Source organism: Vulpes vulpes, chromosome 4 (genome assembly GCF_048418805.1).
Source record: "Vulpes vulpes isolate BD-2025 chromosome 4, VulVul3, whole genome shotgun sequence".
In the NCBI taxonomy this organism is placed as follows: Eukaryota; Metazoa; Chordata; class Mammalia; order Carnivora; family Canidae; genus Vulpes; species Vulpes vulpes.
Genome location: NC_132783.1, coordinates 143,253,802 through 143,280,877, shown reverse-complemented (window position 1 = coordinate 143,280,877; position 27,076 = coordinate 143,253,802). Strand labels below are relative to the sequence as shown.

The 27,076-nt window shown below is 35.7% G+C and overlaps 1 protein-coding gene across 33 annotated transcripts in view; it reads right to left on the bottom strand.

The window, feature by feature from the left end:
• CDH18 (cadherin 18) overlaps positions 1-27,076 on the bottom strand; it is a 948,807-nt gene that overhangs the window by 190,857 nt on the left and 730,874 nt on the right. For all 33 annotated transcript variants that reach the window (XM_072757177.1, XM_072757194.1, XM_072757200.1 and 30 more), the window contains one exon: positions 17,948-18,067. In XM_072757177.1, coding sequence (XP_072613278.1) covers positions 17,948-18,067 — 120 coding nt within the window. The remainder of the gene's footprint in view (positions 1-17,947; positions 18,068-27,076) is intronic.

The window sequence follows — 27,076 nt, the reverse complement described above, 5'->3', positions numbered from 1 at the left end:
GCACTGGGTACAACAACCTTTGACTCCAACTATGACCAAATTTCAACATCCTTATGCACATACGGAGGATAAATAGCTTCCAGAAGTGAGTTCCCTTTCAACATCACCACTCAAAGACTGGAATATAGCCTCAAACATGAAAGTCAAAATCCAGTTGATTGCAGTATTCTTTTTACTTACTTCCATATCGGATCAGATGTTTTAGCACTTATTTACTTATAACATACATTGCAGCATAAGTTCATGGCAATTAAATTTTATTATAATGATAATTCTGTAATGTGCAAGAGCTTTTTTAACCCCTCCAAAACAACACAGACAAATGGAAAGATACTCTATGCCCATGGCTTGGAAGAACAATTATTGTTGAAATCTCCATACTACTCAAAGCATTCTGCAGATTCAATGTAATCCCTACAAAAATAGCAACAGGATTGTTCACAAAACTAAAACAAGCAATCCTAAAATTCATATGGAACTACAAAAGACCTGAATAGCCAAAGCAATGTTGAAGTATAGCAATTCCAGATTCCAAGATATACTACAAAGCTATAGCAATCAAAACAGGATAGTACTGGCACAAAAATAGATGCATAGATAAATGGAACAGGATAGAGAGCCCAGAAATGATAGATGATAGGTAGATGATAGATAGATGATAGATAGATAGATAGATAGATAGATAGATAGATAGATAGATAGATTCATTCTACACTGATATATTCAATTAATCTATGGATGAGGGGGCAAGAATATACAATAGGGCAAAGACAGTCTCTTCCACAAATGATGCTGGGAAACTGGACAGTTACAGACAAAAGGATGAAACTGGACCATACACAAAAATAAATGGATTAAAGACCTAAATGTGAAACCTAAAATCATGTAACTCCTAGAAGAGCACACAGGCAGCAATTTCCCTGACATCAGCCATAGCAATGTTTTTCTAGATATATCTCTCGAGCCAAGGAAAATAAAAGCAAAAATAAAGTATTGGGACTACCCCAGAATAAAAAAGCTTTTTCACAGTGAAGAAACCATCAACTACATTTAAAAAAAAAACCCTCCTGAATGGGAGGAGATAATAGCAAATGATATATCCAATAAGGATTAATGTCAAAATACATAAAGTACATAACTCAACACCAAAACACCCAAACAATTCAATTAAAAAATGAACAGAGGCCTCGAATAGACAATTTTCCAAAGAAATGCATAGAGCTGTACATGAACCTGCCTTTAATACCGTGTAAGTTTAAAAAATATCCAGAGCTGTCCTCATAGATAATTAGAGGAGGCATATTTATTTTAGTTTTATAGGCAAAATAACTGAAGTTCAGAGTCATGAATTGACTTAATCAGGCCACAAGGGGAGTACACAGTGGAGCAGAAATGTACCTTTATCATACGAATCTGGGTCTGGTGTTCTTTTTTCTATAAATTTTTACTTCTAGAGCTCACCAGTAATTTTTTTTTTCTTTTAACAGATTAGGACTGAACTTAAAAAAAAAAAAGTATAATATTACAACTCATTCAAGTAACTGTTTCTTTAAATTGAACTCTTAGAAGCAAATTTGGACCTAGTATCTTTATTGGAATCTGAGGTAATTCCACTAACATAATCTCACATATCCTCCTGGAAAAGATTTTGTAATTAGTAAAAACAAATCAGTTGTTTTATCTCATAGACTTCAAAAATTAGGTAACTGTAGATCCTTTGTGAGTATATTAGTTAACCACATTGGATGACCTATTCTTGGAGTAACCACATTCCTTGTACCATATAAATATCTTATGGAATAAATAAATAAACAAATAAATAAATATCTTATGGGATGCAGAAATCTCATTACTCTGTTTGGCTATGATCTAAAAATGGTTCAATAGGCTGTGGGAGTCATGATTCCATGGAACTTAATTAATTTTTAACAAAGACCATTAGCTTCAATATAGACTTTTTTCACATCTCTAAAGCTTCAACTAAGTAAGTTCTCCAAAAAAAAAAAAAAAACCGTTAGTTTTAAAATGTGTATCTTGATTTGGAGGTTAAAAATGTATGCACGATAAATCTAGAAGGAACTGTGAAAGTGGCAGTATGCTCTATCGGCAAGAAAGTATGCCACGGAGAGCATGGGGCATTTCATAACCAACATCAGCTTTAGTGATGAAGAAGGCTGAATTGGTCTAAATGCTGTCAACACTGACAATATTTTTCACTAGAATTCTGTTTTAAACAAGATTTATCATCTAGAAAGAGATCACAGGAGCCACCCAGTTGTTCTCAATAAGACTGAACACACTCACTATTTGTAAAAGTGGCTTCAAAAAATTAAACATATTTGTCTTATTGCATTGGGAAAATGTGATGAACATTCTTGATGTGAATATTTGAGAGGGCTAATTTGGAATTTTTGGTTTGTTTCCTCGTAATATATTTTTAATCTGGTAAGGAAGCTGTTGTCAGTAATCTAGGCCCTGATTTTATTCCATTAACTGAACAAAACTTAAAAGTTCACAGAGTCTTGTATATACAGTACAAGCAACAAATATTGAATGAATGAATGAATGAATCCATTGAAATGAATCTTATGAGTAATTTTGCTTTTATATGTTATAGAAATACTTGGAAGGTCCAGTTGAAACACATAATGTAATGTCTACTAAAAAAAAATAGAGAGAGAAGAAAATGTGTCCAAAGTAGAAAATATAGCCTGTTTTATGCCCTAAATTATGAGGCCCCACCCACATATATCTCAATATTTAGTAGCTACTGCAGGTGATTCTGACTTTTCAAATATAAAATTAAATCTCATTGCTTATTTGGGATGAAATAATTATAGATTAATCTCAGTTTCATATTTCCTATCATCTGTTAGAAGTATGCACATTGATAACATTATTTAAATTGCATTTCTAAGTGCAAAATTGTATATTAAATATGTATTCATTTTGGTTGTAGACATACTAGTTATAATAACTGGTTTATATTCTTAATATATGGTGTAGAGAATTCCATTTAACTAGTCAGGGCACTAGCAAACTATAAAGCACGAATAATTATATGCAAGTAGCATTTTTAAATCTGACATATCTTCTCACAATACTATAGAAAATCATCAGAAGAAGATCTGATACAGTGCTTTGATTGAATACTCTTTTAAAAAAGGCCCTGGCTTTGGAACAATGGGAGAAAATATAAGGAGGAAAGTTCAATATTTCTAGAATAAGAGAATACAATTTTTTTTTTTTTTAGGTCACAAGAAGAAAAATTGAAAGCCTTTCACTCTAATGGACCCATGATGGCGTGGTGATATGAAGGCTTTATCAAGATCAGAAAACAAAACAAAAGTGATGTGAACAGCCTTGAGTATATTCCATGAGCTCCCAGAGAGAGAAAGTAGAGTCAGCCCATCTAAGTCTTTATGGTGCCTGTTCAGGGATCCGCCTCTGTCTTCCTCAGATGAACATGGGCCCCGGCTAGGGAAGGTGTTTTACTCTTCCCTGCTCCAGATCTCTGAGTCAGGGATGCCTTACGGAGATCCACATGGAATCTTCCTTCTGTCCCTGGCAAGTGAAAACATCTTTAAATTTTGTAAATGCTGCAGCTAGTCCATCTCAGATAAATCCCATCTCTGCCTGTTTATATATGCCTGTCTGATCAAACTCGGAGCCTGTTTTGTCACTTCTGCAAAGAGCTATATTCACTTGGGAACCACAAATTCTAGCCTGTATTTCAGAATAGATCACATTTGTGCTTATGAGATTATTTTGGTGAAATGATTGATGAGGATAATTTTAAAATCTAAAAGTCTTCGGAAAATAAATTATTTTATGTGTTTTTCTAGGAACATTATTATCATTTTATAATTGTGCACCTTGGGATGAAAGGTTCGCTATAGTCCATTCTGTTACAATCTAGTCAATATATCAGATAATGAAATCTATATAGTAGTCCTTGGAATCCAGAAGTCAGGAAAGAAGTGGACTTCTAAACTCAATGTGGAACTTGACTATGGCAAAAGCTAATCTCACTCAATGACATATTTCCAAAAAATTGATAATTATCTTTAAAATAGCTCTAAGTTTGAACAAATTATGACATACAAGTTAAAATTACCACAGATTCATAGTCCCGGGATGAGTAGAATGTTGTAAAATAGGAAATTGTAAAAATTGAAAATAGGCATAATCTCCATCCATCAAAAAGTTGAATACTTTAGATACTTGTGTGTGAAATCTAATAGTATGTCTATATAGATTATATGTTTTTATAATTTATATATTTTATAAATGATATGTTTACAAAAAATTAAGGGTCAAGTGGTGATAGAGAGTGAAAGAGTGAGTTCAAAATATACATATTTCAAAGTTTATGTGCTTTGAAGAGATCATGATAGGGGATGAGACCCTTTGGGCTTGAGAGGAATGCTTAATGATCTAAGATTTGACATGAAGGTAAAATAGCTCCACACGACTAGCAACTCTACACTCTTGGTTTAGGATATAATTTTGGTTTCCTTCACAAATATTCCTTAGGATAGCCATGTCAGTCTCCTTCTCTTCTGTTCACAATCCCAAATATAAGGAGTCTTCTTCTTTACAGGACCCCCAATGAAGCCCCCTCCTTTCCAACCGTAGCAGAGTAGAGCACTGGCTGGACCCTAATCAGGATTCCTTCTGTCCTGAAATAGTACACGAGTTACATTCTAGCAGGATAATTTTTTTTGTCTAATGTAGAAATATTTCAGCTATCAAAATTTCATTAATAAATTTCATTAACCTATTAAGGTTAATTCAGCATTTATTCAATACAGATGCATTCACAGGCATACTCACTGATTCTATGTGCATCAATAATAATCTCTTATCACACTCATTTGCATCGGGTTATATATGTTCATCCTGGATGTCTTGCAAAATTTTCCTAAATACCCTGCAATGGATCTGTGGAAGGCTAAATACTTTTTCCAAATTATATTTCCTGGGGGATCCCTGGGTGGCTCAGCAGTTCAGTGCCTGCCTTTGTCCTAGGGCGTGATCCTGGAGTCCTAGGATCGAGTCCCGCGTCGGGCTCCCGGCATGGAGCCTGCCTCTCCCTCTGCCTGTGTCTCTGCCTCTTTCTCTCTCTATGTCTATCATGAATAAATAAATAAAATATTTAAGAAAAAACAAAAACAAAAACAAACAAATTATATTTCCAATATAGCACCTAGACCATAGTGTAAAGGCTTTTAAATCTAGTGTTCTTTCTAGTACGAACATAGTCCATATTCTGAAGATCCATCTTTATAACTAAAGTGTCTTTAATTCATTCTAGATATCATTTAATGTACTCTTACAACATTTTCCCTCAAAATATTCCTGTGTCCTATTTTACCTTCTAAAAAAGACAGGTGCAGTTATTTGCTAAAGTAGTCATTATCATATGACCTATCAAAATTATTTAGCTTCTGAGTGACTAAGATTCGGTACAGCTTGTCCTATGAATAAAAATTATGAATCAAACTTCAAATGTTTGCCAAAAATACCTGTGTTACATTGCATGGAGCAAATAACACCAATGTTGTTCCTTGGCACATATCTAAAAACTGAAAAATTGTATCCAAGGCAAGAAAATATATATTTTTTAGTTTTTATTTAAATTACAGTTAGTTAACATACAGTGCAATATTAGTTTCAGGTCTACAACATAGTGATCCAACACTTCCACTCAACACCCACTGACCCACTGCTCATCGCAACAAGTACCCTTCTTAATCCCCATCACCTATTTAACCCATCCCCCTCCACCTCCCCTTTGGTATCCATCGGTTTGTTCTCTATAATTAAGAGTCTGTTTCTTGGTTTGTCTCATTCTCTTTTTCCCTTTTCTTGGTATTTACCCAAAGAATACCAAAATACTAATTCAAAGGGACTAGTTCAAACCCTAATGTTTAGAGCAGCTTTGCCTACAACAGCCAAACTATGGAAATAGCCCAAGTGTCCATCAACTGATGAGTGGATACAGAAGATGTGGTTTAAATAAAACGGAATAATGCTCAGCCATATAAAAAGAAAAAAATATTGCCATTTGCAGCAATGCAGATAGAAGTAGAGATATCATACTAAGTGAAATAAGTCAGTCTGAGAAAGACAAATACCATGCAATTTCACTCATATGTGGAATTTAAGAAACAAAACAAATGAGCAAAGGAAATAAAGGTTTTAAGGAGACAAGAAAGTTAATTTAAGGCAACATTTGTTTCTTTTCAATTTTCAAAATTGTGTTAATACACATAACCCAAAGTAGAAACAGACATGTTTTAGTCACTGATCCTAATACAGTGTTGTATGCCAGGAGGTGTGGATAAACAAAGGTAAAATAGGCATGTTTCCTCTCAAGAATAATATAATTTATTTGTATATATAGTATAGACATACACATAATGGCTACATTATTCAAGTACGTATGTATACATAGTACAATCTGTTAGTGCAAGACCAATAAACGGTGAACTCCGCACGGGGCCTGGGGTCATCCCCTACTGCATGCACTAGAGGGCAACATTAGCCTAACCCCTGGTCCTCTAGGGGCATGGGGTATTTACCCCTGAAATTCCACTATTAGTGAGGAGCACTCTGGTGACACAGCTGGCTTTTTGGAGCCTTCCTCCAAGGGAGTAAACTGCTTTCCCTTAGGCCATGCCTTCCATAGGATTAGCAAGACCAAACCAGGTTGTCTGTTTACACTGTCTCTTGGGGTCCCTGATGATATTAGATCTTGTCACAAGTGTTTACAAGGGTCCTTGAGGGGGCCCCTTGCTGCCATTTTATCACCAGCAGAATCATCTCTTTTCCTCCATGTTTCGATCTGTTTCTCTCATTATAGATTCAGTTAAGTCAGCCACCATAGCTACTCCTCTAACAGTGGGCCCATTAACCATGGGGGCAGGATACTAAGGTCCTAGCCCATGACCCCAGGGCTGACTCTAAGATGCAGTCTTCCATACCAGACGAAAACAATGCTCCGCGTGGGCTTCTAAAACACTAAATATAAATGGCATGTTTCATGAATGGCAGTTCATGTATAATCTCTTGTGGTTCTTCCATAGAAATCCAGCAAAACAGAGGGAAGAGAACACCCCCTTCAATAATCCAGCTCATCTTAATGCTAGCATTTACCTAATCAATCAAATCAGCTAAGAGCATGTGGGATCCTCGCCCACGCCCATGGTATACAGTCTTGTCACAAGGCAGGTCCAGAAGTCACTGAGGCTGTTTTGGATGGTTTGAAACCCATTTAACATAATAATACTCTCTCTCCCCAGTTTGCCACAGTGGTAACATCCAAGCAGCCACCCCTTCTCAGCCCTTCTGCTTAAAGTTACTTGGTTAGCTCCACCAGTCTGCAGCACATTCCCTCAGAGCTGTTTACTGACTAGTGGGAGTTTCTTCTTGGTCATCCTCAGGCTCATGAGTGGCCTGGTCTTTGTTGGAATCAAAAGTCATGCCTGGAAACCATTTTCCTCCTCTTTGATAATGTCCTCATGAGAGGAGTCATTACTCCAGAGGTCTCATGATTTAGGGCCCCAATTTTCTTGAGATTGAATTATTGTCACTCTAGTGTGCGGCAATCTGTGCTCATACATTTTTGCCGCCTTACTTGCCATGATTTCTAAATTTTCCTCCTGCTTTTGAATTATTTTGGACATAATACCTGCATTAGAGGAATATGCAGCTTGTACATCCTATCCCAAAGCCAGTGCTTCTTGGCTCTGTCCAATTCTCTCCTCGCTCATAAGTCATTTTCTGTGATGTATCTTAAGGCGTGGATGAGTACCCAAGCCACTACTGCAATGGCTTGTTCACGTTCCCGTCTCTATTTACTTTTCCTTACTATTTTGAATAGGATATGTCACCATCCCTTAGGCATTTGGGGGGGGGGGTGTTCCTGTAATCATACACTGGTCCAAAACACACACACACACACACACACACACACACACAAAACCTGCCCAAGCCTCCCCACATGGAGGTGGCTGCCCAACCTGGTTTTCCCCTTTCCTTCTTTGAGTTCCCAGGCTCTATCCTTCCCCACCCTGGACATGGACAAGGAGCTTTCCCCTGGCAATGTCCCTTTATGCATGCTTGTTCTGTTTTACTGTATCCTGCTGACTGTGCAAATTATTTCAAGGTGGAGGAGGGTCAGCAATGTACCCTCCAGACTGAGAAGACACTTTAATACTGAAAAACCAACCACACTTCTCCATAACATTTTTACAGAGTTTTATTTGAGGTAAATTACTGATGGAGCAATCAGGCAGATGGATGATCCAGAGCACCAGGCAGCTACTTGCAGCTGCTCTTCTCTATTCGTACCTGACCTTAACCCCTAGCCCTTATGGAGTGATGACCATGGTGATGAGGTCACAGGGTCGTTACCTAAGGCTGCACCATCTGTGAGCCTAGTGACCTCTGTTGGTTATCTTACATGGCACCATCTATGCACCAGATGGGAAAACAAGATGGAAGGCCGAAGACGAAGTCTGTGCTGTCAGCACTTCTGCAATCCTCAATAGTGAAAAGCTACAAGCTTTTCTCTAATACTAAAGGGTATTAGTACTAATACCCTCTAATAAATCAGGGTTGCCCACTCTCACCACTTTTATTCAACATAGTATAAGAAGTCCTAACCAGGGCAATTATGCAAGAAAAAGATTTTAGCTTTCAAATTGGAAAGAAAGAAGTAAAACTGTCATGATTTGCAGATGAAATGCTATCATATATAGGAAACCCTAAGGACTCCACCAAAACCTGTTGAAATTAATAAAAAAAAATTCAGTAATGTTGCAGGATAGAAAATCAATATGCAAAAACCTGTTGTATTTCTTTACTGTAACACAAAACAATAAGAAAGAAAAATTAAGAAAATGATCTGTTATAATTGCATAAAAATTATAAAATACTTAGGTATAAATTTAACTGAGAAAGTGAAAGATCTATACACTAAAAATTATAAGACTTCAGTAGAAGAAATCGAAGAAGACATAAGTAAATGGAAATACATTCCATGCATGTGGCTTAAAAAAATCAGTATGTTAAAATGTCCATAGCATGTAAAGCAATCTCTGGATTTAATATAATCTCTATCAAGATTCCAATGGAAATTTTCACAGAAATAGAACAGACAATTCTAAATTTGTATAGAACCACAAAAGACCTCCAAAAGCCAAAGTAATCTTGAGAAAAAATAACAAAGCTGGATGTATCATGTGCCCTGATTTTAAATTACACTAGAAAGCTATAGTAATCCAAACACTATGGTACTGGCATATAATCAACATGGACCAATGGAACAGAGGAAGAAGCCCACACGTGGACTCTTACATACGTCATCAATTGATATATGACAAAGAAGCAAAGAATACACAGTGCGGAGAGGATAGTCTCTTCAATAAATGGTGTCTGGAAAACTGTACAGCCATATCCCAAAGGTGAAACTGGACCACTATCTTATACCACACACAGAAATTAACTTAAAATTGATTAAACACATGAACATACGACCTGAAGCTATAAAACTCCTAGGAGAAAACATAGGCAGCAAGTTTCTTGACCTAGATCGTGGGAACGATTTTTTTTTTTTTGACTGACACAAAAAGCCAAAGAAACGAAAGCAAAAATTAGGCATCCAAATTGGAAGGAAAGAAGTAAACCTGTCACCACTTGCAGATGAAATGCTAATATATACAGGAAACCCTAAAGACTCCACCAAAAACGTAGAGATAATAAAAGAATTCAGTAAAGTTGCAGGATAGAAAATCAATAGGCACCAATCTGTTGCATTTCTACAATGTAACAACAAGCAATCAGAAATTACATATGATAAAGATATTTTCTTTACCAGGAAAAAAATAGTAATAAAACATGTTAAAATTAACCAACATTGATTCCTATCACTACTATTTTATGTTCAAAGAGATTACTTTTTTCCCTTTCTCGTAATAGTTGGTTAATATAGTTACAGGAATTTGATATTTGAGGAAAAAATGGATTCAATTGGTTTCCTTTCTTCATTTGCTTAACAACTTTAGTTAAATGTAGTTTTCATACCATTAATTTCATTTAAGTGTCCAATTCAAAGTATTTCAATTATATGGCTCTATTATATGGCTCTATCTAGGCTGTAGCAAATAGTGTAACTAATATAGAACGCTAATCTATGTTTTTTATTAGAATTATACCTGTATCAATTAAGTTTGATAGATGTTATTAATTCTGTTAACGTAAATAGGACACGATGATCTCCTTGCCGTGGAGCAGGAGAGCTCTCTGACATCCATAATGTCAACAGTACATTCACTACATCTTGATGACAGTTAAAATTATTTTTCCAGATACACATTTTCAATGGAATGTCAGAGAAAATTATCTTTGGTTTCACTCTCTGATCTCCCCCAATACCAATGATTAATATATCTTTTGATAGTCAAGTCAGTGTGAAGAATCTCCTTTTCTAGGGTAGCATGGGCCCTAGACCTGTCAAATGGCTACTTATATGCAGTATAAAGCACTGTGCTCTCTCTCAGGACCCTGGATTTGGGGTTGAGAGGAATGAAAGTAGTCTAGGTGAGCCCGCCCCACACCTGTGTAGGCGATGCCCTGGGCTGTGACCATGACCCGCCCAACCACAAAGCACATTTCACCAAGGTCAGGTGTCAGTGCTGCATGTGTTTGCACAAAGAAATTCCTCGGACAGAGTGACTTCCCTGCTAGATTTTTGCTCACCAAGTTTTGCATGTGACTCTCACCTTATGTGCTCACTGCCACATGGTTACAAGACAGCTGCTGCACCTGCAATAATTACGCATACGTTTAAACCCACGAGATGGGAAACCAAGGAGAGGAAGCCTTGGCACCTACACAGACAGACCAAAAACCCTCCGATGGTCTTTCTCTTTCCCTGGCTAGAGCTATGTCCCCGTAGTGACAGGGCAGCTGGGAAGTCTAGCTCTGTAACTGAGAATGTTGCTACAATGAGTAAAATTCGAGTTCTAATAGGCCCAGCAAAGTGAGAAATTGATATTGAGTGGAGAACCACTAGGCTCCAGTTCATTGACTTTATTTTCGTGCTCTATAAAATGGACTTCTAGTGTGGATCCCCATACACTCTGCTACGTTTTAGGAACTATTCAGAATTCTTCCTTAAAGAAAATAAAGTGAGAAAAACAAAAACAAAGAAAATCAAGTGAGATGTTTCTTTCAGTAATTTGGCAACATGACACACTTCTGAATTAATGCATGATTTCTTCTCCAAGAGAAGCAAATTCATTAGCCAGTAAGCTGACTAATTAACTATTTTTGTCTATTATGCAGTTAATTATAGGAAATTATTTAAAAATGTATTTGTGTAATTATTAGTGTGGTTATATCAATTAGAGTGGGCTCTGGGTAAGAAAAAAATGACAAAGTGTCTCCTATTATGGACTTTTTGTCCTCATGCAGATTTTGTGGACCATACATTATATATTTTAACTGCTTATGTATTAATAAACATGAAATACTGCTTTGGGAGAAAATAAAATTATTTTCAAGCAGATTTTCATTGGAATTACACAAATTAATATTGAAATTTAAAAAGACATACTTTACATCTTTTATCCAAACATACATAGTGATCTTCCACAAATGATTTTTTTTGTTCACTGTTGAAATAAAATAAAATCAGAAGAGGCTAAATAGAAATAAAGTTGTTGATGAATTTAATTACATCATGCACAGTGGACAGAGAATGTTGAAAACCTTGTTTTCAGTCACATCTTAAGAAACTCACTTAGGCCTTCTACTGACTGCATTTTTATATCTGACTGCTTTCTGCTACAAAATGTTAAGGAAAGGTCTTTTTCAAGAATCAGAGCTATTGTTGGTCAAGACCTGTGCATTAATGACAATTGTTTCATGTACAGCATGCCACTTTATCTTATCTAGAGATGCTATTTTGAGTTGAGACAGTGAATTCTGAAGATAAAAGATTGGTTATTTTAATGGTTAATTTACTTCCTTTCAAATTGTCATTTGAAATTTTCTACAAGTATATTTCTCTTAATAAAACTATTGATAAAGCTTACTTTAAATGCTTGAAAAGGAGAATAAAAAAAAATAAATGAATGAATGCCTGAAAAAAAATGTAATTTAGTTATATACAGGTTAATATGTGGAACTCACACTTTTGAATAGTTTTGTGGACTAAAAATCCTTTCAAACAAAACTATTTTTTTTCCTATTTCAGGTAAGACTATTTCAAACTCTTGTCATTGCAAACCATTGCAATTTTGGACATTTTTCTTAATCCTAAAGGCAAGAGGAGGTGAACACGAGAACTTTACTACCTATCTATATCTTTTCAAGGACCGGACTCAGAGCCTTGCATTAACTTTCTCATTGGATTTAGTTGTTATTCTAAATTTATATACAAGTAAACAGAATTTAAGTGACTTGATCAATTTACTGATATTAAATATCATCCTAGGATTTGATCATGAAGTATACTAAATAATTTTGGAATAAATGATTTAGTATTTTGGGAAAGTAATAAATATGAATTACTGCACTACCCTCTATTAATTCAACTATAACATAACTAATTACATTAATCTTTTCATTGGAAGGCCAAGTAAACAATTTCTTTGCTTACAATAATGTCTTATAGAACAACTAACAACATGTGTGACTTTAGAACCCACAGGCATCACTAGATGCAGTAGATTTTATTTGATATCAAGTGTTTTGTTACCCGTGGAATGGCTGCTATTAGTGAAGAAGTGTTTGACTGATAAAAGATTTGAAACCCAAAGCAACCCATGTTGCTTTTGTAGCAACATGTAGCAGAAACAATTAGAGAGCTAAAATGCACTAGAAGTATTGAAAAAAATTTAAAAAAAAAAAGAGTATCTAGTTTGCATTTCATATACATATTTAAAAGGTAGCCTTGGCCAGCCCCAATGGTTCAGTGGTTTAGCCCCACTTTCAGCCCAGGGTGTGATCCTGGAGACCCGGGATCGAGTCCCACGTTGGGCTCCCTGCATGGAGCCTGCGTCTCCCTCTGCTTGTGTCTCTGCCTCTCTCTCTCTGTGTCTCTCATGAATAAATAAATAAAAATCTTTAAAAAAAATTAAAAAATAAAAATAAAAGGTAGCTTTATCTAGACTTACTTTTTCATGTACCTGAAAATTAAATGTAGAATCTATCAACCAAAATGTTTTCAGTGGCCATATTTTTCTTTTAAATAGTCATTACTTAAAAAAAATAGTCATTACTTAATGCATAAAAATATATGAAACATACATGAAAAATGACCCGTTAAAATACAAAGTAGATAACTCTTCCAATAGTCTTTATCTTTATGAGGAGTGATAACAACTCGCCACGAGTACCACTTACTCAGATACAGAGAGGCCATTATTGACTATTGCTGATTTATACATGTCATATCACATGGTCAAGTTCACCACTGCTGGTGTTACAAACATCTGTACATAAAGCTGATCTGGGACTCTGTAAACCAGCCCAACCCTCTGTTTTCCCCGACCTCAGGTTTTAATCCAGGTTTTCAGGTGTTCTGAACTGACCATCGTCATTTTCAACAATTAGTGTGAAACAGGCGACAGATATACAGGCACTGGCTGCGATAACAGGAAGTAATTAATAGATTATGGACTATGAAAATAACAGAGGGAATCATCAAACAGCTATAAATGCCACGGGCAATAAGAGGTTTTCATTCTCGGTTAAAAACTGCACACCCACCTCTTGTGTAACCCCCCACCTCTGTTCCAAAGACCCTGGAAAGACAGATGCTGGATTGCTAGCTTTGTCGTTGAATTAAGTTAAGGGAAGTGGCTCCTTTTTTAAAAACCACCTCGATCATTCTGCTTTTGCCGTCACCACCCAATAAAAATTTCATAGGTTCTAAAAATATAATAGAAACCCTGAATTTATTGATTTATTTTTAATGCAGTTGCCACTATATTAACTGGATGAGGATCAGCCCAGGATTTCTTGACGTTGGTTGTCTGACCATTTCACGTGGCTTTCTCACTCACCGGCCTTCCTCGACCTGCCTTGCTGAGGGCTAATTGTTTTCATGAACGTGAAAATGCTGACTGCATTTACTGACTCCGGAAGTCTGTCCTTGCCTAATTAAAATCCATATCTTCAACTAGAATTATACTCATTAAGCCTACATTAACATGTTCTTCTATATGAATCTGGCCAGAAATATTATGTGTTTTATATGTCATTGTCACCTCCTCCAGTTTATTCTTTTCCAGTTTTCCGCATCTTTTAAAGCGTGATGTTAAAATATGACTTTAAAGGCGCTCCTCTTCTCTTATACATTAAGCAAACATCATGACATTGTCAACACAATCGAACTTATTTAAAACAATAAATTTCTCATGAGATTTCATGATGCTTATTAGCAAGTTTTCCGTGTAAAACAATGCAGACCTTATGAAGCCAGTTAGGAATAGTATAGCAACTCAAGAGCAACATCAATCCATTTCTCTGGATACAGCAATTCATGAATGGCTTGTATAATAGGCAGCAAGGCCTCATGGGCAACTCACTGGACAGCCGTGGCGAGGACCCAATGTACCTCTTAACATGATAGAAACAAGGGAACCCAAAGTCCCGATTTTAACCATAAGCCCTCACAGCTCTATTTGGGCACAAAAGTTCCTTTAGTATAATTTGTCTTCAGTGAAAGCAACTGGAGACATGCCGAAATAGTCATGCCAAATCAGAGGGCAAAATAATAAAAATGAGACTATGCAAATGTACTATTCTAAACAACTATTATCTCAACACTTCTTATATCACACCTTACCCATAACAATGGATCCTGTAGTTTTCGGTACATTTTTATTTTGCTCCAGTCATTTTAAGAACAATTTCCACTAGGGACGCCTGGGTGGCTCAGTGATGGAGCGCCTGCCTTTGGCTCTGGTTGTGATCCTGGGGTCCCGGGATCGAGTTCTGATCCGGCTCCCCACAGGGAGCCTGCTCCTCCCTCTGCCTGTGTCTCTGCCTCTCTCTCTGTCTCTCATGAGTAAATAAATAAAATCTTAAAAAAGAGAACAATTTCCCCTAAATTCCTTAGTTCTGAGGATGTTGAATTGCACAGTAATATCTTTCAAGTATAAATTACCAAATATGTATTATCTAAAGAGAATGATGAACATTTTGTTTTATAATCCATCTTAGCACTTTCTACAAACATCTATCTCGGAGACTGGCATATTTAAAGGATCTTTATGTTAGGATACATATCCATAGGTTCTTATGATGCTTCAGTCAACATAATATTGAAATTAAAACATGAAAATGGAGGTACTCGCTTTAGTAAATCATCTTGCTTAAAGGAGCAAAGGAATGTAATGGCAATTTCATAGAGCAGTATTTGAATAGCAGCTTATTTATGTTTTAGACAATTTTATTTATTTAATGACATACTTAACCTATGATAAATATATATAACCAAATGCAATTTTTTTAAAAAAAATTGTTATTGATATACCTTCTTCACTAAAGCCCAACAGCAGAGTCCAACACTAGTCAAATCTTGTCCTCAGTGGCGTGCTTTCTCCATCCAGAGTACCCATGCACACAAATGCAAATGCATGCATGTCCTCAAACAAACGTGTAAACAGTCACAGATGCTCAGACACACACTCTCACACACACACACACACACACACAAACACACACACAAAGAATTGGTACTTTGTAAACAAATTCAGTATATGGAGATTTTAAAAAATCTGTATATGATTTCTATATATGATCAATATTCTATTAAGAACTATAATATTGACCAGTATTTGGTTATGCATAGGAAGTAAAGAGACTGAAGCCATGTGTGCTTTTGCATATTTGTGCATGAGGGTCTGTGTGGGGGGGTAACTGAAACACAGTATCCTAATTCCCTTCCTCTTAGAAGATGCTTATTTATTTATTTATTTGTTTGTTTGTTTATTTATTCATTCATTTATTTATTTATTTATTTATTTTTGAGAGAATGAGAGAGAGCATGCAAGCAGGATAGAGGGGCAGAGGGAGAGGGAGACTCTTAAGCAGTCTACTCTCAGTGTGGAGCCTATTGTGGAACTTGATGTCACATCCCTGAGAATCATGACCTGAGCCAAAATCAAGAGTCAGGCAATTAATAAAATCTTAAACAACAAAAAAGAAGCTTTTAAATTGGTGGGCGGAGGGGCACCTGGGTGGCTCAGTGGTTGAGCATCTGCCTTCGGCTCAGGTCATGATCCCAGGGTCCTGGGATCGAGTCGCATGTCGGGCTCCCTGCAGGGAGACTGCTTCTCCTTCTGCCTGTGTCTCTGCCTCTCTCTGTGTGTCTCTCATGAATAAATAAATAAAATCTTAAAAAAAGAGTCAGACACCTAACCAACTGAGCCATCCAGACATTGAAAATGAGAAATGCATATATTTCATATATAAAATAATCATGGTTTTGGGGAAAATAGAACAAAATGAGCAACACCAATATTAAATAATAATTTACATTTGTCTTAAGATGTTTTTATGGCTGGAATAGCAATACGTATATTATAATATAAAAATGTATCAAATATACTGTATACCTTAAATGTATGCAATTTATATGTCAACTGTATTTATTAATAAAAAGATTTTCTGAAATCACTCTAATTCCTTATTTTCTTCATAAATTATGATAGTTAAGGAGTTAAACGGTATGCCTGGCATCTGTTCATGAGTGTACTCATGTTTGGACCACACCTGGGGAGCGAAGAAGACATGTTTACCTGGCGGGTTCCTCTTGAAAACATGATAATGACAATACTCCTAGTTGTCATATGGCCTTGGCAATGGAGAGCATGCTGGCATCTCCTCAGTTGGGTGCACTTCATCCAACCTAATGGTAAACCATCCTGGAATCCATAGACTTATGGGAGAGTAGGGGATATTCACAACCAAAGGTGGCTTTCTTCTGTGTTATGTCTATGCCCATTACTTGGTATTCTCACATGTTAACCTGATTCAGAATGAATCTAATGTAACTAGAAAGGACCTAAACCTCTGGAATGTCCTGGATCTTTGAAATTATTAGTAAAGCTTGAAACTCATTTTTCCTGAACATTTGGCTACATTCATAATTGGCTTATGTTCAATTTTTTATTAACAAATTATTTTTCAGTGAGACCATGAGCTTTATGTGTTTTTTAGATTATGCTGTTGATTAATAATAATAATTAATTATTATTATATAATGCAGTATTGAGTATCTTCCATTCCCTCTTTGGTATCACATCATATGATACGATTGTTTTGGACAGGAAAAAAAAAAAGAGAAGAAAGAGAGAATCCTTATTTTTTCCTAAAAAATAGTTTTCATGGTTTTTCCTTATGCTCAGTTAATTTCTCCTACCTAACACGATATTTAAAGACTGAAGAATTTTCTCATTAGGAAAAAATCTCAGTTCAACATAACAATTCCCCCAACGTAATATATAACAACTTATGTGACAATCAAATTCAAATAAAATAGGGAAACTCTCAATAAATTATTTACCATCTTTGGCAAAGAATTAAACCTAAGGTGTAAACACAACAAATAATACACTAGAAAATTTCATTTGATGTAATACTCCATATTTGTCTTAAGCAGAAAGTAATTGCTACAGGATTGTGCAAAGATAAGAAATTTTTACTGGAATAATTGATGGATAATCAAAAAGTATTAAGGAAAAAATATTAAGGAAAACAGTGAATTTCTCTTCATTTATTCAATCATACCATTTTAGAAAAAGCGAGGACATTTTAAATTGTGCTAAAACACTGTCTGATGTAGGAGAAGACACAGAAATAAACATATTGCTTTCTTTTATTCTAGCACACATGCACACAAATTATACAAAAATGCACTCACCTGTTTTAGGATCTACGGAGAAGTAGGGTTGTCCCTGGAGAATACTGTAAACCACCCGGGCACTGTTTCCATAGGTAGGATCATCTGCATCAGTAGCTGTCACCTGTAGAACAGAGGTACCTGTGCATTCAGGAAAACAAATTTTAGTGTGCGGTAACATTTAGCACGTGACTTGTACACACAAAAAGGTTATGTCGACATTCCTATGGAACGCAATGATAGATGTGCCCTCCTAAATTTAATTCTTGGATTTATCTGTCAAACATAGCCCTTGCTTTTTTCCCCCTGCCAACAACTGTACCAGATGAAAGACCAAAAGAGAATATTTGGTCTCTAATATATATATATATATATTATATATTACATATATAATATACATATTATATTATTATATATTATGTATATAATAAACTATATATATTATATTAATATAATATAATTATATATAATAATATATTATATATTATATATATATTATGTGCCAATAACATTGCAATAGGCCTCTTTTGACACATAATCAGGGTTAGGTTGGATTGATGATCAAGAATCAAACTGGTGTTTAATTGTGCAGTAAAGTTAAAGGTAGGACAAGAACAGACCTTGCATGTTACATAATTATTCAGAAAATAGGAGGTGGGATGGTTTGTGATTAGGTGAGAATGTGGGAGGGTTGACATTAAATTATCAGCAGCATCAAAAGAGCACGTTCAAAAAAAAAAAAGAGCACATTCAAACCCTTGTCCATCATGTATGCCCTCTTTTAATTTCTTACATGGACTATTAATGAGTCTCCTCACTGGTTTCCAGGGCTTAGTTCTCATTTCTTCAGGTTCTTCTACACAGTACCGACATAATCATCTTTCTACAATGGGCATCGGAATGTGCCTTTTGCACTGAATTTTGGAAAATTAAGGTATACTTTAAAGGAATTGATAAACTTTAAAATAGTGCATTTTGAGATAAAACTAGAGGATGCATTATGCTGATTTCTTTTACGTTTATATCCTTCAAATACTATTTGCATAATTAGATACATCTATATCATATTTCAGTTATTCCCAAATGAAATCTGATCCAGGTATAGCAATATAACCTTCTATTAAGGGCTATATAACTCCACTGTAAAATCAGTAGGTTAAGAGCTCTCATTCATTCATGAAATGCGCTTAATGAGTCATCTAATAGTGCATACTTGATATTTTATTTTGCCTAACTACAAAAATTCCACCGACTAATTCAGGTTATGTAGCAAACAAAACTATTTCCACAATCAAGTAAGTCTGTATGAAATTCAGCATTCATGCTCATACTTGACTATGGAAGCCCAGACAATTTCCAATCTTTAGTTTTAATAATTACTTCAATTATTTAGGTATGATACACTTATAAGGGCCTAGTAACTGTTTAACTACAATGATTCTACTTCTGTGTGTTGAAATGCAAATGGAACTTTAAGCAAAGCTTGTTCTTTGTCTTCAAGGGATTCAAGAAAACTTAACAGAATTAGTATACCATGTTCACTTGACAATCCTTACTAGCAGATTATTAATGTATATGGACTTCTAATGATTCTGGCCTCTAGTGTTTTTACGTTAAAATTGTAAGCAGAGATATGATTAGTGATCATGCATACTCAGGAGGGGAGGGCTGTGTGATGTCTAAAAGAAATCTCTAATAATGAATAATAAAACAAAATGATGACAGTAAATGCCTGCAAGAACACTAAGAAACTAGGTCACTTGTACCTTGCGTTCACGTTCACCATACAACACAACAAATTGTTGTCTTGGGCATTTATGCAAAAGTGATGCAAACATACGTCCATAAAACCACGCTTGCAAATATTCATAGATATTCACAGCAACATTATTTGTAGTCGCTACAAACTGGAAACGACCCAGATGCATTTTTCCGGGAAAACGGTTAAACAAACTGGGGTACATTGATAGTATGGAATACTACTCCACAATAAAAATAAACAGCCTGTTGGATGAATCTTCAGGAAATTACGCCCAGTGGACGAAATCCAGTCCCAGGGATGCCTACGTGGCTCAGTTGTTTAAGCTGAGGATCCAGCCCCTGTACCCTCTCCCTCTACCTGCTGCACCTCTGCTTGTGTGCATGCGTGCACTCTCACCATCAGATGAATAGAATAGTTTTTAAAAAGCCATTCCCAAAAGGTGTGATTCCATTTATTTAATATTCTGGAGATGATGAAATTTTAGAAATGGATAACAGATTTGTAGTTACCAGATGAAGGGAGCAGAGATGCAGGTGGAGGGTAGGGATTGGTTATAAAAGGGAACCTGAGGGGTCCTCATGATGTTGGAACTGTTCAGTATTTCGATTATGGTGTTGGATACACAAACATGCACAGGTGACAAATTATGGAGAACTAAGCGCTCACATGCATAAATAAAAGCAGGGAATTCTAAATAAGATTGGTAGATTAAATAACATTGATTACTTGACTATGATTTTTTTAATAGTTTTATAAGATGGTAATTTTGTAAGATGGTACCATTGAGAAAAATGGAGTAAGGATACAAAGAATGGCTCCACAGCATTTCTCATGACTGCATGTCACGATCTCAAAATTAAAAGTTTAAATGAAAAACAGAAATGTTTTCTTGCCTCAATGAAATTCCATTCTTAGCTTTATTTAGGCTTGCGTGTGTACCATGATTTTTCTTATTACAGCACTACACTTTCTGACTTGACTGAACTTTGTAGAGTCAGTGTACGCTACCTCTTTCACTCCTAGGTCAAAGAAAGGAGAAGAAGGAGAAGAAGAAGAAGATGAAGAAGAAGAAGAAGAAGAAGAAGAAGAAGAAGAAGAAGAAGAAGAAGAAAAGAAGAAGAAGAAGAAGAAGAAGAAGAAGAAGAAGAAGAAGAAGAAGAAGAAGAAGAAAAGAAGAAGAAGAAGAAAAGAAGAAAAGAAGAAGAAGAAAAGAAGAAGAAGAAGAAGAAGAAGAAAAGAAGAAGAAGAAGAAGAAGAAGAAGAAGAAGAAGAAGAAGAAAAGAAGAAGAAGAAGAAGAAGAAGAAGAAGAAGAAGAAGAAGAAGAAGAAAAGAAGAAGAAATTATTATTATTGTGTTTATAAAACAAACTATCGAAGACTTTTTCTGTGATGTCACAACACTTGTTCCAAACCTCATATTCATCTCTTCAGCCTGTTCAGAGAATATCAGTAGGTTGATATCTACAAATAAAGTTGGTTTAGGTGGAATTTTTGTTGATACCACATTGAAAAAAAAAAAAGATTAAATAGGTAGTAGGTGCCCAGACAAGTAAATGAAAAAAGCCCATATTGTGGCTACAGTGTTATAAAATCATATCAGTCAAATCCTTAATCTAAAAGGAAAAATGCTGATCATACGGGGCATACAGGGATTACTGAGATTCAGAAAAGAGAGAATAGTACAGGTAGGAAGCATTAAAATAATGGTCACATTTTACCAGCACTGGGTGTTATAAACAACTGTTGAATAGCAACTGTACATGTGAAACTCATCACACACTATATGCTAATTATTTGAACTTAAATGAGATATAAAAAATAAAATAAAATAATGGTCATTTTTGAAGAAGTCACACTTATAAAATCCTCCGATTTTAAAACTGTCTCTGGACTTTGCGATCATTATTTAGGTTTAAACAGCTTTTCATGTCTTAAAAACAATCCCCAAGCAAGCATTCCATAGAGACAGCTGAGAAAGACGGAGTGCAAAAACACACCTCATTTGTGGTAATAGGCTGGATCACCACATGACAAAAAACAAAAAACAAACAAACAAACAAAAAACACTTGTTCTGCTTGGCTTAAACTGTCTATAAAATTCCAGCCTTAAGTGAAAGCTGAAAAGCATGAATGGCGAGACAAGTGAAATAAAGAACAACGAGGATGGGGGCGGGACGTCGGGGGGCAGGCTGGGAAGTCTTGCTCTGAAATAAAGCCACCGCCTGCTTCAAAATAATAATAATAATAAAAATAATAATAATAAAAGAACAATGAGGAAAGGAAAAAGAAAAAAAAAAGTTAGCCTGGTGTTGTTGACTGAGTGATGGCTTAAAGTAGCACAGAGTGAGCAGAGAGGGGATCCAGGGGAGATAAAGAAAATATGTTAACTCTCTCCCCTGGTCTAAGTGTCTGGTCCCTAACAGCTACACGTCTCTATATAGCAGGCCTCACAGGTCCTGGCCCATTCCACTTGTTTGTGTGAAGTAAAGGAGAGCAAATTACCTCTGTCTGTCTATCTTGGTGGCATCTGAAGGTGACAGGCCACCACTTGGAGCACACAGATTGCTGGCTGAGGGGCACACACCTCTCCGTACCGCCCAGCCCAGATGAAGGTCAGCCTGCCCCTGAACACAGCAAGGGTACAAATAAACAGCAGGGAAGGAAAATAAGGCCTTGGGCCAACTGTTCAAGGATTTCTCTCCAAGGAGAATTGGTAATGGGGGAGGTGGGGGGGGTCAGGCCAAAAGAAAAAAACTACACATATCTTAATTTCTTTAAGTTAACTTGAAGCCTCGATGGAAACATTTTAGGAACCATTAATGCTGTTAGAAGTTCTTTTACACTAGGGAAAAAAAGAAAAGAAAACAGTCTGGAATGCCTGGGTGGCTCAGGGGTTGAGGGTCTGTCTGCCTTTGGCTCAAGGCGTGACCCCAGGGCCCCGGGATCGAATCCCCCATTGGGCTCCCTGCATGGAGCTTCCTTCTCCCTCTGCCTGTGTCTCTGCCTCTCTATCTCTGTGTCTCTCAGGAATAAGTAAATAAAATATTTTTTTTTAATTAAAAAAAACATTTTTTTAATTAAAAATAGATACTCAAAAAGATAGAACTCTTGAGGGTGTGTGTTTTGGGTTGAATTACTTGCCCTCAAAGTTCATGTGTGGAAGTTCTAGATTCCGGGTCGTGAAGGAGATCTTATTTGGAAATCGGGTCATTGTAGATGTAATTAATTAGGATCAGGTCAACTAGGGTAGTGTGGGTCCCTAATCGAATATGACTGGTGTCCTTATGAAGATGGAAATTTGGAAACACACTCAGAGTACTTTATGTGAAGATGAAGACAGAGATTGGGGTGATTCATCTACAAGCCAAGGAAAGTCAAAAATTGCCAAGGAACCTCTAGAAGCTGAAGGAGATGCTTGGGACAGACCTCCTTCCAGGACTTTAGGAGGGAACATGACCCTACTGACACTTTGGACCTCAGACTTCAAGCTTTGGGGACAGGGGGAGGACATTTTTGTTGTTTAAGCTACTTGGCTTGCGGTACTTTAGTCCAGAGCCTTAGCAAACTAATAAAATGTGTTACAGTCACTGTGGAAAGAAATTACATTTATTCTCAGAATTTACAGGTGTTCTTTAACTGAATCTAGACAAGAGTCTAAAGTTACAAGTCACAATAAAATGATAGGTAATTCCTTTGCTACTTGATGCCAGCTATATCATAAATGAGATAAAATAAAAAGTTAATCTCACAAGTCGATAAAACTAAATTCGGTAGAATTAATGATATTTGATTATTTTAGGTACTACTAGTGATATACTTGGTACCACTAGTGATGCACTTGTTGGCATTTTTAAGTAAATTAATAAGATATATTAGTTATGTGAAAGAAGGATTTTTATTCCTGGTCAACAGTTTAAGAGAAAAAAAAAATCAGTATGTATCTATTCTAATAAGGTATTAGTTCACTTCCTTTATTCATGCTATGTACCCTAATTGTATACAAAGTAAAAAAAAGAAAATTATTATTCTTTATAATGCTAGATTCCCAAGGAAAAATATATGTAGTAATGCCCAAAAGTCCATTATTCTACTAGAATATTAAATCTATTAATATTTAATCTATAAATATTAAATAGAATATTGAATCTATTTTTTTCTGGAAATTATTATATACATTTGGTCAATAGATATTAGACCAGTAGCCCCTATGTAACTGGTTTCTAATTAAAGAAAACATTCAAAGTGCTTTAGAAATTCCCTTAATTTTTACAATTTCACATGAAAAACAACCTCAGAAATACTGACTTTTAAAGTTTCATTGGCTAGAGCGCGCACAATATTTTCATGTTAAATATTTCCTGTGGCAAACACTTAGCTTTTCCCATGCTAGGGATTAGTACCTTTCAGCTGCTGTTTTATACAAATCTGAAAAAAGGATCAAAGTACATAAAAAAGCTTTCAAGATATCTTTTCTATAATAAAACTTAGGCCTTATTTCTTTGGGGAATTGCCCTGTGTCACTCTTTTCATTTGGTTTCTGATTGTACTGTGCTTTCCAAATAGCACACATTTTAGAAAATTACATATCAACGGAGAAGCAGAAAGAGTGGACTTTCTTGAAAGTCTCTCAAGACCAATCTGAAATATTTAATAAGGCATTTTAATACAAGCAAATATTCTCTGAGATTGCAAATTGTTATGCATGACTTGCCAGGGCTCACAGCTCTTTTAAAATCTCAAGTGAATCAATGTCGAGCAAGACTTTTGAGTAAAAATCAGCTGAAGATGTATGTAGTATGAAGGCAGAGAGTATCTCTCTGAAGGAATCTCTTGGGGCTTAATTCTCAGAAGATTTTTTCCAGGGATTGGGAAAAAGCAATAGTCATCAAGATACAACTTAAATTTCATTTTACACAGGAGGACTGTAATTTCACCAGCAGAGCAATAACACAGGATTCCAGTCATTGTGTAATTTGACAAAGCTTTGAGTATTCACCCAGGAGGCATTGGATTTTTAAAAAAATCCTTCTGCAAGAACACTTCTGAAACATCTGGTACCAAAACAAAAATCACTGTTTGTAACCGTGTATTTTGAATCATAGCCAACATTAAGTTCTGTGTACTTTCAATGAGATCCCTTTTGTGGGAACTGCTTAATGTAAATTTCCCATTATTCAAGTAAATTTTATATTGCAGTCCTTAAGTAGAAAATAATAATAATTAAGGAAATAACATTCATTTAGTATCAGTGATGTGGAAAAAGCTCCACTCTATGCCATTTAATTTAATAATGATGTCAACCTATGCAGAAAAATCCACTTAGTTCCATTTGACAGATGGGGGCATTGAGGTTGTGTGGTCGACAATTGCTCTACAATATTTTGTAGAATAAAAGTATGCGATGGAATAGTTAAGGGAAGCCATCTCCAGGCACTGAGAACTCTTGGTTCTTTTCTTTTATTTTTAAGATTTTATTTATTTATTCATGAGAGACACAGAGGGAGAGGCAGAGACGAAGGCAGAGGGAGAAGCAGGCTCCCTGCAGGACTCGATCCCAGAACCCCAGGGTCATGCCTTGAGCCAAAGTCAGCCATCCAAACACTGAGCCACCCAGGCGTCCCAACCACACTCGGTTCCTTGGTTCTCCAGCCTTTTTACCAACTAAACAAAAGCAGATGCTGGAAGAAGATTGCAATACAGAAAACAGGGTGTGTCTACCTCTCCATCTCCCCCCTTCCCTTTTTCGGACTTAGGGGGGTATCTCTGGCTGTGTCTGCTTTTCCACAACAGTTCAGCTCCCTCTGAGTCACCCTCTTCCAGGGACCCTGAGATGGAGCCCAGCTCCTGGGGTCGGGTAAGACTTCTTTCATCCCCAGGGACACTAAACTCCTTCCTGGTTGCCTCACGGACCATGACCTGGTTTTTCACTTCTTCTTTCATTTGTGTAACTCATCCCATGTATGTAATTCCTGCTCTCCATCCAACTACAAGCGGCCTTTAGTTTCCTGCTTAAAACTCTGTGTGATACAGAAGGTATCACCAGATTTCTCCCCAACCATCCCTCATTGCTTCTCTGAGTAATATGACTAGACTTTACCAAATATAAAAGTTAGGTTCTGTACTTGATTCTAACGCAGTTAGTACTTTTCGGTGGAAATCTAGGTGTTCTTTACATTCAAACTTTACATTAGTCAACATATTGGAATCTGACAAACATCACTTGGAGAGTTGGTCATTGTTGGCAGAAGACAATCACGAAAATTTAAGAGAAAATGTTTTTTGAAGTGGAGAAAATTTTCATATATATCTATACACACATAATTAAAAACTGCAATACTTTTCAAGGTATTGAAAAGTTGTTTTTTTTTTTCTTTCCCATGTGTGGTAGTTAAGTCTAGGTACTCTTGCTGATTTCATATCAGTTTCTTATAAAAAATTTGAAATTGCTTTAATTTTCACTGCTTGGAAAAGACTCTATTTGAAAAATTAAAAAAATTACCAAATTCAGCATTGTTCTGAGTAAGGCAACATTATTTCAGCTGAATTTCCATTCAATAATACAATAAAAGCCAGAACAAAGCCAAAAAAAAAAAAAAAAAACCCAAAACAAATGACAACACAAAATGGGATAAAAATATTTTGTCCTTGTTTGCTCACAAAATTGCCAATTATAGTTCAAAAGAGTTTAATGAAAAGTTATAGCATATATTTGTAATATATACACTCTGTGTTATACATACATATTTGTAAATGGCATCATATTTAAATATACACACACATACAGCTGACATTTAGCCACTAACATCAACCATTGACGAAATAACTCCTACTTATTTATTTATTTATTTTAGCCAATTAGATGGGAAAACAGATTTTTAGAATAGCAGAGTAGCACAGTCTATATATTTTCTAAGTAGCAGAAAACAAAATAAATTAGCAGTAGAAAACAAAATAGATTATACACATACAATTAGAAGGCGTTTTGCTCCTCAGGTCCCATGCCCACTCTCGCCAGATTCTCTGTTCAAGTGTATCAATGTCTGGCCTACCAGCTTATACTGTCATTAAAATGTAATATTTTCTGACAGTTTCACAATTGAAAAATATTCATTGAATACCATTATTGAAAATGAAGAATTCACTGCATCAAAATTACCTCCCGATACTTCTCCTATCACGCAATTTAATTACATTATTAATTTTAGTTACAATAGTTACTTTTATCACTATGGATAAAATGGTTAATTAAATTCCTATAATTTGCTGCAATAATTTTAGGCAGCAAATATGCCCTTAATGACATTTAAGGAAACACAATACTTATATATATATATATATGTATATATATAATATATACATATATATATATAATTTGCCATCTTTTCACT